Genomic DNA, 16,131 nt, shown 5'->3' with positions numbered 1-16,131 from the left:
CAGGCGCACACCACCACAAAAGGCTAAATTTTGTATTTTTAGTAGAGACAGGGTTTCACCACGTTGGTCAGGCTGGCCTCAAACTCCTGACCTCATGATCCGCCCCTACCTCGGCCTCCCAAAGTGCTGCTGGGATCACAGGCAGGAGCCACAGTGCCCAGCCTTTTTTTTTTAAGAGACAGGGTCTCACTCTGTTGCTCAGGCTGGAGTGTACAATGTTGCAGTCATGATTCACTGCAGCCTTGACCTTTACAGTGTTATGCAACCATCAACTCCATCTGGTTCCAAAACATTTCATCGCCCTTAGATACAATTTATTTTTAAAGGAGCTCATTCCGGGAGTTTGGTTTGCTAACAAGGAGGGAATTACTTCTTGGGTGCTAGTAGCTGGGGCATGAAGTATCTCCAAGCGAAAGTGCATGTGAGTGAAGTCTGTATACTTAAAATTGTAGGTGATAACTGCTAAGAATGTGGCATTTCTATTTCAGTATTTTTTCAGTCATAAAAGAGGCATCAAGCCAAACCCTTCCATTTTAAAAGATTACAACTAAGGCACATGTGCATAACTCAGCAAGCCAGTACATGTACCCCTATTTTTTCACTTTGAAATTTAAGACTCTCCTTCCATTCCATGTTGAATCTAGATTAAATATCAAGTTCATGAGCATATCAGATGTACCTACAGGAGGCAGGAACACTGGCCTCCCGTCTAACTGCATCCTTTTTGACCACTTTTGCAGAAACATCCCTCACCCCACCCGACCCCACCCTACTCCTTTTGAGACCAAAAGACCAATCTTACACAGGTTTACCCCCACACAACCACTACATTGAGGCTACCCTCCCAAGTGTTAACTTTTTCTGCACCCTCAGGCTAAACCCACTCACAATCAACAAGTTTCTTTTTTTTTTTTTTGAGTTGAAATCTCACTGTGTCACCTAGGCTAGAGTCCAATGGTGCTATCTTGGCTCACAGCAACCTCTGCTTCCTGGGTTCAAGTAATTCTCCTGCCTGAGCCTCCCTAGTAGCTGGGACCATGGTCAGTTAATTTTTGGGGTTTTTTGTTTGTTTGTTTTTTAACTAGAGATGAGGTTTCACCATATTAGCCAGATTGGTCTCCTGACCTCAAGTGATCCACCCACATCAGTCTCCCCAAGTGCTGGGATTACAGGCTTGAGACACCCACCACTCCTGCTCCCAGCCAGAATCAAGAAGCTCTACTGAAAGATCCATCTGTCTAGCACAAATGGATCACATGCTTCTGCAATTTCTGCCTTTACTGCAAACAAAAAATATCATTCAGTTTTAGATGTTATGAGAAGGACAACCTATGCAGACCCTACTGGCGACAAAAATAAAAGGAACACAAGGCATTACTTGAATTATTTATTTACTCTGAAATAACCAACTTAAAAAATGGCCTGAGTTCAGTGTATTACAAAGAAGAAATGGTCAAAAGATGGCAGTATGAATTCATCTCTACATGTAGAGATTGGAAAAAGCAAGTTCAGTACTTCACCAAAAAAGTTACATTCAGTACTTCACCAATAAAGTTGCAATCTTGCAAACACAGGAAACAGAACTGACAAACAGAAATTTAGGAAATGCAAAGACTTGAGCCTCGGGAAACAGAAACAGCAATCTTGGGAACGCTACTAATCCACCTCCTCAATGGTGGGGCCTGACCCAGACCCTCCCTTGGGACCTTGAGCCCCAAAGCCCCCAGGCCCGGGACCACCCGCACCCTGGTACAGTCCGCTGATGATGGGGTTACACACCTGCTCCAGCTCCTTCCTCTTGTGCTCAAACTCGTCCTTCTCGGCCAGGGTGTTGGCGTCCAGCCACGAGATGACCTCCTGACACTTGTCCAGCACCTTCTTCTTGTCCGCCTCGCTGATCTTGCCCTTGAGCCCCTCATCCTCCACGGCGCTCTTCATGTTGAAGGCGTACGACTCCAGGGCATTCTTGGCTGAAACCCTCTCGCGCTGCACCTCGTCCTCCGCCTTGTACTTCTCCGCCTCCTGCACCATGCGCTCGATCTCCTCCTTGCTCAGGCGGCCCTTGTCGTTGGTGATGGTGATCTTGTTGGCCTTGCCCGTGCTCTTGTCCATGGCCGTGACGTTCAGGATGCCGTTGGCGTCGATGTCGAAGGTCACCTCGATCTGGGGCACGCCTCTGGGGGCCGGAGGGATGCCGCTCAGCTCGAAGCGCCCCAACAGGTTGTTGTCCTTGGTCATGGCCCTCTCGCCCTCATACACCTGGATCAGCACCCCGGGCTGGTTGTCGGAGTAGGTGGTGAAGATCTGCGTCTGCTTCGTGGGGATGGTGGAGTTGCGCTTGATCAGGGCAGTCATCACGCCCCCGGCCGTCTCCAGCCCCAGCGACAGGGGAGCCACGTCCAGCAGCAGCAGGTCCTGCACGTTCTCGGACTTGTCCCCCATCAGGATGGCTGCCTGCACCGCCGCCCCATAGGCCACAGCCTCGTCGGGGTTGATGCTCTTGTTCAGGTCGCGCCCGTTGAAGAAGTCCTGCAGCAGCTTCTGCACCTTGGGGATGCGGGTAGAGCCCCCGACCAGGACCAGGTCGTGGATCTGGGCCTTGTCCAGCTTGGCGTCTCGCAGAGCCTTCTCCACGGGCTCCAGGGTGCTTCGGAACAGGTCCGAGCACAGCTCCTCGAACCTCGCCCTGGTGATGGACGTGTAGAAGTCGATGCCCTCAAACAGGGAGTCGATCTCCAGGCTGGCCTGGGTGCTGGACGACAGGGTCCTCTTGGCCCTCTCGCAGGCAGTGCGCAGCCGCCTCACGGCTCGCTTGTTCTGGCTGATGTCCTTCTTGTGTTTCCTCTTGAACTCCTCCACGAAGTGGTTCACCAGCCTGTTGTCAAAGTCCTCCCCACCCAAGTGGGTGTCCCCGGCCGTGGCCTTCACCTCGAAGATGCCGTCGTCGATGGTCAGGATGGACACGTCGAAGGTGCCCCCGCCCAGGTCAAAGATGAGCACGTTGCGCTCCCCCTTGCCGGTTCGGTCCAGGCCGTAGGCGATGGCGGCCGCCGTGGGCTCGTTGATGATCCGCAGAACGTTGAGCCCCGCGATCACCCCCGCATCCTTGGTGGCCTGGCGCTGCGAGTCGTTGAAGTAGGCCGGCACGGTGATCACCGCGTTGGTCACCGGATAGCCCAGGTACGCCTCGGCGATCTCCTTCATTTTGGTCAGCACCATGGACGAGATCTCCTCGGGGTAGAACGCCTTGGTCTCCCCCTTGTAGCTCACCTGCACCTTGGGCTTGTCTCCGTCGTTGATCACCTGGAACGGCCAGTGCTTCATGTCCGACTGCACCACCGGGTCGCCGAACTTGCGGCCGATCAGCCGCTTCGCGTCAAACACGGTGTTCTGCGGGTTCAGCGCCACCTGGTTCTTGGCCGCATCCCCGATGAGCCGCTCGGTGTCCGTGAAGGCCACGTAACTGGGGGTGGTGCGGTTGCCCTGGTCGTTGGCGATGATCTCCACCTTGCCGTGCTGGAACACCCCCACGCAGGAGTAGGTGGTGCCCAGGTCAATGCCAATCGCCGCGGCTTTGGCCATGCCGGTGCCCCGCTCTGTCTGCCGCGCTCCTCTGAGATTCGGGCCTGGAAACGGCGGACGGGATCCGCGACTTAGAGCTCGCTCCTTCCGGACGCCGGAAAGTCTATGCGCCGCTGCCTGGAACCGCACAGGTTCGCTCTGGAAAGCCTTGGGACCGCGAAGTGGCTACAGGAGACGACAAAGAGCTGCAAAACCCGCTTCTGAGGCTGGCGGTTTTCCCTACCGCGCTCCCCTCGGCTTTTATAAATCGTCGCGGAGGCCCGCCTTTTCCCTTCTGAGCCAATCACCGAGCTGATGAGGCTGCCAGGTCGGGAATATTCCAGGGGTTTCGCCTCCCGTCCTGCCCCCAGCCTTCCTTGGGCCAATCAGAGGCCAGGGTTCCGCCCCCTGCTCAGAACTCTCCAGATTCTTCTGGGATTCACTGAAGGGGACAGGGGCCCTGAGAGAAAGGGGGAGTGGCGGTGGGAAGGGCGTTGGTCTCCATAGCGATGCGGGCCGCCTGCCCTTCAGAGCCTAATTGACAAGAAGGGTTGACCCTGGGCTTATAATTTAGTGGGGCTTGCGGGCCTGCGCCGTTGTGGGCCGGGGGTTGGTGAGGGGAGCGGGTGACGTGCGTCCAGGGGAGGGTGGGGGCGTTTGTGTTGACGACACCCGGTCACGTTACAATGGAGATGGCTACGTTACAATGGAGACGCTCTCTCTGATCTCATGGGCCAGTTTGGAATAAGATGACTGAGTTGGAGCCGGCTCAAATTTGCAGTGAGGGGCGGGGAGGGGGGTGGGGGGACGCCGGTTGTTCAGTTTGGTATTGAGGGAGCCCCCACCTACTCGCCCGGCTTCATAATCTCGACGTTTCCAAAGTCTAGCGAAGGCGTCTCAAGACTAGGTGAGCCAGTAGGGATATGACTGATCCTGAACCTGCAAGGCCCAGTAGGTCCTTGTTTGGGAAAGTACTGGAAAGTTCCCTAGTTGGTTTAAGCCTGCGGTATGGGGGCGTTGGCTGATACGGGAAGGAGGAGCACTTGGAGGAGCACTTGGAGAAAGCTAAAATGGTTGAGATTGGTCAGAGCTGCCAGAATGAGGGAGGCGGGTTATGGGGAGGCGGGGTATCGGGGAGGCGGGGGAAGGGAGTGTAGCCTAGGAATCTGCGGGTGTTGGAGAGGGGTAGACCCTAAACCCTTTATTAATGGGTTGTCTCTAGACTACAGGGGCTTTATTTAGGAGGAGATACTGTCTGGAGTCCCATCTTTTTTGAGAAAATTCGAGGGCTTGATTGGGTTTCTAGCAGCCATTTTCAGCCTGGCCTGAATTTACTGCCGGTGAACTCCTAATAGAGGATAGTATTTCTGGAAGGCAGCAAAACTCGAGTGTAGAGGCTGATGTCTCTTGAAGAGACCAGAATGTACACAACTCTTGGATCATAAACAGATAGAATCCCACAATAAAATATATCACAGACATAGGAACAGGACAGTAGAATCAGGTCCCCTGGGAAATTGAAAACAATATACAGCTACTTGCTTCCCACCTCCTTTGAGGAGCTGAGAATGCTTCTGTCTACCATGTCCAAAAAGCACCATACCATGACGGTAGCGTCTCCATGTATTTGTATAGGTTTGTTCATAGCAACATTATTCAGTAACCTGTGTCCATAGAGAGATGGATAAGCAAAATGTAGTATACAGGCCGGGCGTGGTGGCTCACGTCTGTAATCTCAGAACTTTGGGAGGCTGAGGTGGGCGGATCACTTGTCAGGAGTTCCAGACCAGTCTGTACTAAAATGCAAGCACTCCTCCTTTCCGTGTCAGCCAAGGCCCCCAAACCTCAGGCTTAAACCAAAAATTTTCTGGGTGTGGCAGCGCACGCCTGTAAGTCCCAGCTACTCAGGAGGCTGAGTGAGGAGAATTGCTCGAACCCAGGAGGTGGAGGTTGCAGTGAGCTGAGATCACGCCACTGCACTCCAACCTGGGTGACAGAGCAAGACTCCCGTCTCAAAAAAAAAAAAAAAAAATGGCTGGGCGTCTGGGCGTGGTGGCTCCAGCCATGCCTGTATTCCCAGCACTTTGGGAGGCCAAGGTAGGTGGATCACTTGAGGTCAAGAGTCGGAGACCAGCCTGGTCAACACAGTGAAACCCCATCTTTACTAAAAATACAAAAAATTAGCCGGACGTGGTCGTAGGCGCCTGTAATCCCTGCTACTCAGGAGGCTGAGGCAGGAGAATCGCTTGAATCTGGGAGGCAGAGTTTGCAGTGAGTCGAGACCATGCCATTGCACTTGAGTCTGTGTTACAAGAGTGAAAATCCATCTCAAAAAAGAAAATGTGGCATAAAAATATTCCTCAGCCTTAGGAGGGAAATTCTGACATTTTACAATATGGGTGAAACTTGTATACATAAGCTAAGTAAGCAAAGTGACAAAAGGACAAATACTGTATAATTCTACTTATATGAAGTTACAAGAGTAGTCACATTCATAGTGATAGAAAAAAAAGGTCAGGTGCCTTGGCTCCAGTCTATAATCCTAACACTTGGTGAACTGGAAGCAGGAGGAGGTTTCCTTGATCCCAGGAGTTGGAAACTAGCCTGGGCAACAAAGAGAGACCCTGTCTCTACAAAAAATAAAAAATTACCTGGGTGTGGTGGCATTCGTCTGGGGTCCCAGCTACTTGGGAGGCTTAGACGAAAGGATCACTTGAGCCTGGGAGATCAAGACTGCAGTAAGCCATGATCATGCCACTGCAGTGCAGCCTGCATGACAAAATAAGACCCTGTCTCTAAAAAAATGAGAGAAAAGAATGGTAGTTACCGAGGGCTGTGGGGAGGGGAAAATGGGAGTTGCTTAATGAGTATACCTCTTCAGTTTTACAAGATGAACAGAATCACCACTGTGATTGAACTCACTACCAAACTATACACTTAAAAATGGTTAAGATGGTATATTTTCCAGCCTGGCCAACATAGTGAAACCCCATCTCTACTAAAAATACAAAAAATTAGCCAGGTGTGGTGGCAGGTGCCTGTAATGCCAGTTACTTGGCGGGGGCTGAGGCAGGAGAATTGCTTTTTTTTTTTTTTTGAAACGGAATTTTGCTCTTGTTACCCAGGCTGGAGTGCAGTGGCACCATCTCGGCTCACCGCAACCTCTGCCTCCTGGGTTCAGGCAATTCTCCTGCCTCAGCCTCCTGAGTAGCTGGGATTACAGGCATACGCCCCCATGCCCAGCTAATTTATTGTATTTTTAGTAGAGACGGGATTGCACCATGTTGACCAGGATGGTCTCGATCTGTTATCCTCATGATCCACCCGCCTCGGCCTCCCAAAGTGCTGGGATTACAGGCTTGAGCCACCGCACCTGGCGAGAACTGCTTAAACTCAGGAGGCAGAAGTTGCAGTGAGCAAAGATTTCGCCATTGCACTCCAGCCTGTGTGACAGTGTAAGACTCTGTCTCAAAAAAAAAAAAAAAAGGTATATTTTGCATATATTTTACCATAATAAAAAATAGGCCAGGTAAGATGTTCACTCCTATAATCCCAGTACTTGGGGAGGCTGGGGCAGGAGGATCATTTCAGCCTAGGAGTTTGAGACTAGCTTGAGCAACATAGTGAGACCCCATCTGTACACAAAATTTAAAAATTAGCCAGGCAGAATGGCAGGTCACAGTGGCTCACTCTTGTAACCCTAGTACTTTGGAAGGCCAAGGTAGGCAGATTACCTGAGGGCAGGAGTTCAAGACCAGCCTGGCCAACATAATGAAACCGAAACCCCATCTTTACTAAAAACACAAAAATTAGCTGGGTATGGTGGTGCCCCTGTAATCCCAATTACTCGAGAGGCTGACAGGAGAATCACTTGAACTCGGGAGGTCGAGGTTGCAGTAAGCCTAGATCTCTCCACTGCACTCCAGCCTGGGCAAGAGAGCAAGACTCCATTTCAAAGAAAAAAAAGAAAGAAAATTATCCAGGCATGATGTCTTCAGCTACTCTGGAGGCTGAGGCAGGAAGATCTCTGAAGCCCAGGAGTTCAAGGCTGCAGTGAGCCATGACTGCATCTCTGCACTCCAACGTGGGCGACAGAGAAAGGCCCTGTCTCAAAAAACTAAGTAACATTGAAAAGCAATCTGCTAAAACCGTATCTCATTCTTTCTCCATAGGCCTCAGAGAACCATGGCTACTGCCAAGGGAATCGCCATAGGCATCGACCTGGGCACCACCTACTCCTGTGTGGGGGTGTTCCAGCATGGCAAGGTGGAGATCATCGCCAATGACCAGGGCAACCGCACCACTCCCAGCTACGTGGCCTTCACAGACACCGAGCGGCTCATCGGGGATGCAGCCAAGAACCAGGTGGCCATGAATCCCCAGAACACTGTCTTTGATGCCAAACGTCTGATCGGTAGGAAATTTAATGATCCTGTTGTGCAATCAGATATGAAACTTTGGCCTTTTCAAGTGATCAATGAAGGAGGCAAGCCCAAAGTGCTTGTGTCCTACAAAGGGGAGAATAAAGCTTTCTACCCTGAGGAAATCTCTTCGATGGTGCTAACTAAGATGAAGGAGACTGCTGAGGCTTTTTTGGGCCACCCTATCACCAATGCAGTGATTACTGTGCCAGCCTATTTCAATGACTCTCAACGTCAGGCCACTAAGGATGCAGGTGTGATTGCTGGACTCAATGTGCTAAGAATCATCAATGAGCCCACAGCTGCTGCCATTGCCTATGGTTTAGATAAAGGAGGTCAAGGAGAACGACATGTCTTGATCTTTGATCTGGGTGGAGGCACATTTGATGTGTCAATTCTGACCATAGATGATGGGATTTTTGAGGTAAAGGCCACTGCTGGGGACACCCACCTGGGTGGGGAGGACTTTGACAACAGGCTTGTGAGCCACTTCGTAGAAGAGTTCAAGAGGAAGCACAAGAAGGACATCGGCCAGAATAAGCGAGCTGTAAGGCGGCTGCGCACCGCCTGTGAGAGGGCCAAGAGGACTCTGTCATCCAGCACCCAGGCCAACCTAGAAATAGATTCATTTTATGAAGGCATTGACTTCTACACATCCATCACCAGAGCTCGATTTGAAGAGTTGTGTGCAGACCTGTTTAGGGGCACCCTGGAGCCTGTAGAAAAAGCTCTTCGGGATGCCAAGATGGATAAGGCTAAAATCCATGACATTGTTTTAGTAGGGGGGTCCACCCGCATCCCCAAGGTGCAGCGGCTGCTTCAGGACCACTTTAATGGACGTGATCTCAATAAGAGCATCAACCCTGATGAAGCAGTAGCATATGGGGCTGCTGTGCAGGCAGCCATCCTGATGGGGGACAAGTCTGAGAAGGTACAGGACCTGCTGCTGCTTGATGTGTCTCCACTGTCGCTGGGGCTGGAGACGGCAGGGGGCGTGATGACTGTCCTGATCAAGCGCAACTCCACCATCCCCACCAAACAGACCCAGATCTTCACCACCTACTCCGACAACCAGCCCGGGGTGCTGATCCAGGTGTATGAGGGCGAGAGGGCTATGACGAAGGACAACAACCTGCTGGGGCGCTTTGACCTGACTGGAATCCCTCCAGCACCCAGGGGAGTTCCTCAGATCGAGGTGACCTTTGACATTGATGCCAATGGTATTCTTAATGTCACAGCCATGGACAAGAGCACAGGCAAGGCCAACAAGATCACCATCACCAATGACAAGGGCCGCCTGAGCAAGGAGGAGATTGAGCGCATGGTTCTGGATGCTGAGAAATACAAAGCTGAAGATGAGGTCCAGAGGGAGAAAATTGCTGCAAAGAATGCCTTAGAATCCTATGCTTTTAACATGAAGAGTGCTGTGAGTGATGAAGGTTTGAAGGGCAAGATTAGTGAGTCTGATAAAAAGAAAATACTGGATAAATGCAACGAGGTCCTTTCATGGCTGGAGGCCAATCAACTGGCAGAGAAAGATGAGTTTGATCATAAGAGAAAGGAATTGGAGCAGATGTGTAACCCCATCATCACAAAACTCTACCAAGGAGGATGCACTGGGCCTACCTGTGGAACTGGATATGTGCCTGGAGGGCCTACCACAGGCCCCACAATTGAAGAAGTAGATTAATCCTTTCTGGAACTGGAACATCCTAAGATGCCTCTATGTGTATTACATTCCCCTTATCTTCAAACATTGTTATTATTCTTGACTTGACTGGACTTGAACCTAAGTTACCATCCCTTAGGAATTCTTCAGGAGGAGTCTCATGCACCACCTATCACACTCCCTAACATCCTGTTTCTGACTCTGGAATAGACTCAGTAAAACTAGGCCCCTCTTTAAACCATGTGCTGCATTTAAATGTCTGTTATTTCCAGCCACCCTAACATTCTTCTTCCTTTGTGGATGTTTATTTGTCAATCACTGTCAATTTCCTTTCTTCCTAAAGGAAATCACTTCTGCTATCTTTAGGCTGTGAATGTACCTTGAAAGGGAGAATTCATGGATAGAGCATGTGTTCTCTGATTGTGAGCCCACTGTGAATGATTAAATTAGTAAGGGTAAGCCGGGCATGGTGGCTCAAGCCTGTAATCCCAGCACTTTGGGAGGCCGAGGCGGATGGATCACAAGGTCAAGAGATCGAGAACATCCTGGTCAACATGGTGAAACCCCGTCTCTACCAAAAATACAAAAAATTAGCTGGGCATAGTGGCCTGTGCGTGTAATCCCAGCTGCTTGGGAGGCCGAGGCAGGAGAATTGCCTGAACCCTGGGGGAGGAGGTTGCGGTGAGCCGAGATCGTGCCATTGCACTCCAGCCTGGGTAACAAGAGTGAAACTCCGTCTCAAAAAAAAATTGGTAAGGGTAAAGAATTTGAATTTTCATGAGCTCATTGTTTCAATCAGCCTCATAATTTTTGATCCTCAGACACCTTTAGCCCAGATGGAAGAGGTTGCAAACTATAACTGCTTGTAATCACTTATAGGCTGGTTTCGGTGTTTAGAACTCAACTAGGGGTGGAGGGATGTAGGGTTGTAGGGCCCCACAGGGTCGTGGGGTGTCCCTTAGGCTGTGCTGAGGTGCAGGATCCGAGAAGTAAAGAGACAGGACACTGAAGAACCAGTGAAGAGCATCTAGACTTGGGGGGCCACGCCCCCTGTGAGCAGAGATCTGCGATAGCCCCAAATGCCCAGGAGCATCTGTATTAGGTACAAGTAGGCGGCAGGATCGTAAGCGAGGTCATCATCTATAGGCTTAGTAATAGGGCATACATAATCACATAGGTCACAAGCGAGGGGGCCACCCCATTATGTCACTTGGGCAGAGAGGTGGGCTGCGGGCAGTACAGGGCCATGCCATGCGCAGTAGTAGAGTGTCATGCACAGAAAAGGGGTTCACCCCCATTAGGTCACCGAAGCAAGGAGGTAAGCTATATGCAACAGGTGTCATGCACAACACTTCTTATCTGGGGACTTGTGGGTAACACTCCCCATGGGCACCGAGGAAGGAGAACTGTCCAGACCCCAGGCACAATTAGTGCCTGAAGAATATCTTAGTACATAGTGTTATTACTCAGCTATTTCCTTTATATAATCCTTTATATATAATCATATATTAGTTTATAGAATTAGTGTCTGAAGTTTAACTTACTGCTTACATATTCTAGCTTATATAATCATACTTAATACTTATATCTAGCATACTTAGTTCGATATAATCTTTCTATATAATCATAAGTATTGTAGTTGGAGCTGTACTGACACATTTCGTGCTGATTTATAGAATCCTTCCATATAACCATATAGTATTATGTAGTAGGAGGAATGCCTAGAGCAGTCACAGAACAGAAGCAGTACATGGGAAAACAGCCAGACCAGGACAAGACCCAAAGACCCAGGCGGTGGCATCCCTGCCTGAAAGGGCATATGCTGTATGGCAGGCTTGGAACAAGTACCTCTCATCCTGATAAAGGAGTTGTAGAACTTTGCATCCAGTTCCTGTGGAAAGTAGGCCTCAGGCCTGAGATCCTGGAAATAACTGAGGGAGAAGAACCCCTCTGGTAAGACCAGTCACAGCAGCTGTACACCCTGTCAGTCTTTTCTCACTTCTATACAAGCTCAAATCTTAAATATCTTAAGAGCACAAGTCTGTCAGCTCCCACTGCATTAAGCTTACAGTATCCTTCTATTAGAAATCCTTTGAAGTCTCCAGCCCCTAGATAAGAAGCGTTGCACAGGACACCTGTTGCACACAGCCCACTCCCTTGCCTCGATGACCTAATGGGGGTGGACCGTTTTTCTGTACACTACACTCTACTACTGTGCACAGCATGGCTCCCTACTATGCACAGCCCACCTCTCTGCCCAGGTGACATAATGGGGTGGCCCCCTCGCTTGTGACTCACATGATTATGTATGCCCTATTACTAAGCCTATAGATGATGACCTCACAACCATGACCCCTACTTGTACCTATTAAATACAGATGCTCCTGGTCATGTGGGCTCTCGATCTCCGCTCACAGGTTGCATGGCTCCCCCGTATCCAGATGCTCTTCACCAGTTCTTCAGCATCCTATCTCTTTAACTTCTCGGATCCTGCACCTCAGCACATCATAAGGGCCACCCCACAACCCTGTGGGTCCCTACAACCCTACAGGGGCTGGAGACTTCAAAAGATTTCTAATAGAAGGATACTGTAAGCCAATGCAGTGGAAGCTGACAGACTTGTGCTCTTCTCTTAAGATATTTATGGGAGTATGATTTGAGCTAGCACAAAAGGGAGAAAAGACTAACAGGGTGTACAGCAGCTGTGACTTGTCACACCAGAGGGGTTCTTCTTCCTCTGTTATTTTCAGGATCTCAGGCCTGAGGCCTACTTTCCACAGGAACTGGATGCAAGGTTCTACAACTCCTTTATCAGGATGAGAGGTGCTTGTTCCAAGCCTGCCATACAGCATATGCCCTTTCAGGCAGGGATGCCACTGCCTGGGTCTTTGGGTCTTGTCCTGGTCTGGCTGTTTTCCCATGTACTGCTTCTATTCTGTGACTGCTCTAGGCATTCCTCCTACTACAAACTACTCTATGGTTATATAGAAGGATTCTATACATCAGCACTAAATGTGTCAGTACAGCTCCGACTACAATATCTATAAGATTATATAGAAAGATTATATCGAACTAATTATGCTAGATATAAGTATTAAGTATGATTATATAAGCTAGATATATGTAAACAGTAAGTTATACTTCAGGCACTAATTCTATAAACTAATATATGATTATATATGAAGGAATATATAAAGAAAATGGCTGAGTAATAACACTATAAACTAAGATATTCTTCAGGCACTAATTGTGCCTGGGGTATGGACAGTTCTCCTTCCTCGGTGCCCATGGGAGGTGTTACCCACAGAGGGACAAACCCTGCTTGATGTCCTGCTGTCATTGATAGGTAAGGTCCAGGAGATTCAGCATCTGAACACTCACAGAGTTCATTATTACATCCATTACATGCAGAAAATATTTCTTCTTTTTTTCTTAAGACGGAGTTTCACTTTTGCTGCCTAGGCTGGAGTGCAAAGGTGCAATCTCTGCCTCCTGGGTTTAAGTGATTCTCCTGCCTCAACCTCCTGAGTAGCTGGGATTACAGGCGCCCGCCACCATGCCCAGCTAGTTTATGGGTTTTTAATAGAGACAGGCTTTCGCCATGTAGGCCAGGCTGGTCTCAAACTCCTGACCTCAGATGATCCACCTGCCTCAGCCTCCCAAAATACTGGGATTACAGGCGGCACATGCCTGTGGTCCTAGCTGCTCTGGAGGCTGAGGCAGGAAAATTGCTTGAACCCTGGAGGCAGAGGTATAGTGAGCCAAGATTGTGGCACTGCACTACAGCCTGGCAGACAGAGCGAGACTCCGTCTCAAAAAAAAAAAAAGTTACCTGTGTCTTAATACATATTTATAAAATCTTGGAGGACATGAGTTAGAATAATATGTAACTGCGTATTTCTGTCTGTGTTTGAAGCATTTGGCAGTGAGATATTAGAATGGATTATTTGTGATCCACAGTCTGTTTAGTTTTACTCTGTCCTTTACAGGACAGTCTTGGCAAAAGTGTGTAAGAAATGTGGAGAATAGCCGGGCAGGGTGGCTCACACCTGGCTAATCCCAGCACTTTGGGAGGCTGAGTAGGGTGGATCACTTAAGGTCGGGAGTTCAAGACCAGCCTGACCAACATGGAAAACCCTGTCTCTACTAAAAATACAAAATTAGCCAGGCATAGTGGCACATGCCTGTAATCCTATCTACTCGGGATGCTGAGGCAGGAGAATGACTTGAACCCAGGAGGTGGAGGTTGCGGTGAACCAAAATCGTGCCATTGCACTCCAGCCTGGGCAATAAGAGAGAAACTCCATCTCAAAAAAAGAAAAAAGAAAAGAAATGTGGAGATTGAGGTTGGCTCCTTTGGAGAAATGTATTTATTGGGAACCTTTGATAAAACCAAGATTTGTGCTTCAGGTCCTCCTGATCTCTGGGACTCCTCAACATTTTTTTTTTTTTTTTCTAGAGAGTCTTGCTCTGTCGCCCAGTCAGTGGGGTGATCATAGCTCACTGTAACTCCTGGGCTCAAAGGATCCTCCTGACTTAGCCTCACAAAATGCTGGGATTTCTAGGCCTCATCTACATGGCGGAAGTTTTGTTGCCCGGGCTGGAGTGCAATGGCATGATCTCGGCTCACTGCAACCTCTGCCTCCCAGGTTCAAGCAATTCTCCTGCCTCAGCCTCTTGAGTAGCTGGGATTACAGGCACCCACCACCATGCCCAGCTAATTTCTGGGTTTTTAGTAGAGACAGGGTTTCTCCATGTTGGCCAGGCTCATCTCAAACTGCTGACCTCAGGTGATCCACCTGCCTGGGCCTACAAAAGTGCTGGGATTACAGGTGTGAGCCACTGCAACTGGGCTTTTTTACTGTTTTTGTTTTTTTGTTTTACTGTTTTTGTTTTTGTCTTGCTTTGTCGTCCAGAGTAGTGTGCAGTGGCACCGTCTGAGCTCACTGCAACCTCTGCCTCCTGGGTTCAAGCAATTCTCGTGCCTTAGCCTCCGGAGTAGCTGGAATTACAGGCATCCATCACCACACCTGGCTAAATTTTTTTTTTTTTTAACATTCAAGTTCTATTTTACTTGGATCGAAAACTTTTTTTTTTTTTTTTTTTTTTTGAGACAGAGTTTCACTCTTTCATCCAGGCTGGAGTGAAGTGGCACAATCTCAGCTCACTGCAACCTCCACCTCCCCGGGTTCAATCAATTATCCTGCCTCAGCTTCCCTAGTAACTGGAATTATAGGCATCCGCCACCAGGTGTGGCTAATTTTTAATTTTTGGTAGAGATGGGGGTTTGCCATGTTGGCCAGGCTGGTCTCAAACTCCTGACCTCAGGTGATGCATCTACCTCGGCCTTCCAAAGTGTTGAGATTACAGGTATGAGCCACTGTGCCCGGCCTTTTTGTTTTTTTTTTTTCCTGAGATGGGAATCTTGCCCTGTTGCTCTGTCGCCCAGGCTGGAGTGCAGTAGTGCAATCTCGGCTCACTGCAACCTCTGCCTCCTGGGTTCAAGTGATTCTCCTGCCTCAGCCTCCTGAGTAGCCGGATTACGGGCACCTGTGACCACGCTTGGCTAATTTTTTAAATGTATTTTTAATGACGACAGGTTTTCGCCATGTTGGCTAGGCTGCTCTTGAACTCCTGACCCCAAGTGATCCACCTGTCTCAGCCTCCCAAAATGTTGGGATTGCAGGCATGAGCCACCACGCCCAGCCAATTTTTGTATGTTTAGTAGAGACAGGTTTTCACCATTTTGGCCAGGCTGCTCTTGAACTTCTGACCTCATAATCCACCCGCCTCGGCCTCTCAAAAGTACTGGGATTACTTACAGGCGTGAGCCACCGCCTCTGGCCCTTTTTTCTTTTTTTCAACTTAATTTAAGATTCAAAACACTTATATGAAAAAATGCTCATCGTCACTGGTCATCAGAGAGATGCAAATCAAAACCACATTGAGATACCATCTCACGCCAGTTAGAATGGCGATCATTAAAAAATCTGGAGACAACAGATGCTGGAGAGGATGTGGAGAAAAAGGAACACTTTTACACTGTTGGTGGGAGTGTAAATTAGTTCAACCATTGTGGAAGACAGTGTGGCGATTCCTCAAGGATCTAGAAATAGAAATTCCATTTGACCCAGCAATCCCATTACTGGGTATATATCCAAAGGACTATAAATCGTTCTACTCTAAGGACACATGTACATGAATGTTCATTGCAGCACTGTTTACAATAGCAAAGACCTGGAATCAACCCAAATGCCCATTGATAATAGACTGGATTGGAAAAATGTGGCACATATACACCATGGAATATTATGCAGCAATCAGAAATTATGAGTTTGTGTCGTTTGAATCTGGAGAACATCATCCTCAGCAAACAGACACAAGAACAGAAAATGAAACACCGCATATTCTCACTCATAGGCGGGTGATGAAAAATGAGAACACATGGACACAGAAAGGGGAGTACTAAACACTGGGGTC

The 16,131-nt window shown here is 48.9% G+C and overlaps 2 protein-coding genes across 3 annotated transcripts; one reads left to right on the top strand and one right to left on the bottom strand.

Moving 5' to 3' along the window:
* Positions 1–1,374: 1,374 nt before the first annotated feature.
* Positions 1,375–3,798, bottom strand: LOC100406069 (heat shock 70 kDa protein 1A). The gene has a single exon (XM_035295282.3). It carries the CDS (start codon positions 3,580–3,582, stop codon positions 1,657–1,659), a length of 1,926 nt encoding a protein of 641 aa, XP_035151173.1. The 5' UTR covers positions 3,583–3,798; the 3' UTR covers positions 1,375–1,656.
* Positions 3,755–9,892, top strand: HSPA1L (heat shock protein family A (Hsp70) member 1 like). 2 transcript variants are annotated; one of them, XM_054253815.2, is made up of 2 exons: positions 3,755–3,889; positions 7,734–9,892. In XM_054253815.2, the coding sequence occupies exon 2, from the start codon at positions 7,747–7,749 to the stop codon at positions 9,670–9,672; it is 1,926 nt and encodes a 641-aa protein (XP_054109790.1). In that variant the 5' UTR covers positions 3,755–3,889; positions 7,734–7,746; the 3' UTR covers positions 9,673–9,892. The 2 variants fall into 2 exon arrangements, with proteins under 2 accessions (XP_054109790.1, XP_008992430.2); XM_008994182.5 differs by lacking the exon at positions 3,755–3,889 and adding an exon at positions 4,333–4,468.
* The last annotated feature ends 6,239 nt before the right edge of the window (positions 9,893–16,131 follow it).

This window comes from Callithrix jacchus, chromosome 4 (genome assembly GCF_049354715.1).
Source record: "Callithrix jacchus isolate 240 chromosome 4, calJac240_pri, whole genome shotgun sequence".
Classification (NCBI taxonomy): domain Eukaryota; kingdom Metazoa; phylum Chordata; class Mammalia; order Primates; family Cebidae; genus Callithrix; species Callithrix jacchus.
The sequence above is the reverse complement of the archived record's forward strand: the minus strand, read 5'-3'. Positions and strand labels throughout refer to the sequence as shown.

Bases quoted from the DNA above. Each gene is read 5' to 3' on its own strand.
- HSPA1L (XM_054253815.2), top strand. From the start codon at position 7,747: ATGGCTACTGCCAAGGGAATCGCCATAGGCATCGACCTGGGCACCACC.
- LOC100406069 (XM_035295282.3), bottom strand. From the start codon at position 3,582: ATGGCCAAAGCCGCGGCGATTGGCATTGACCTGGGCACCACCTACTCC.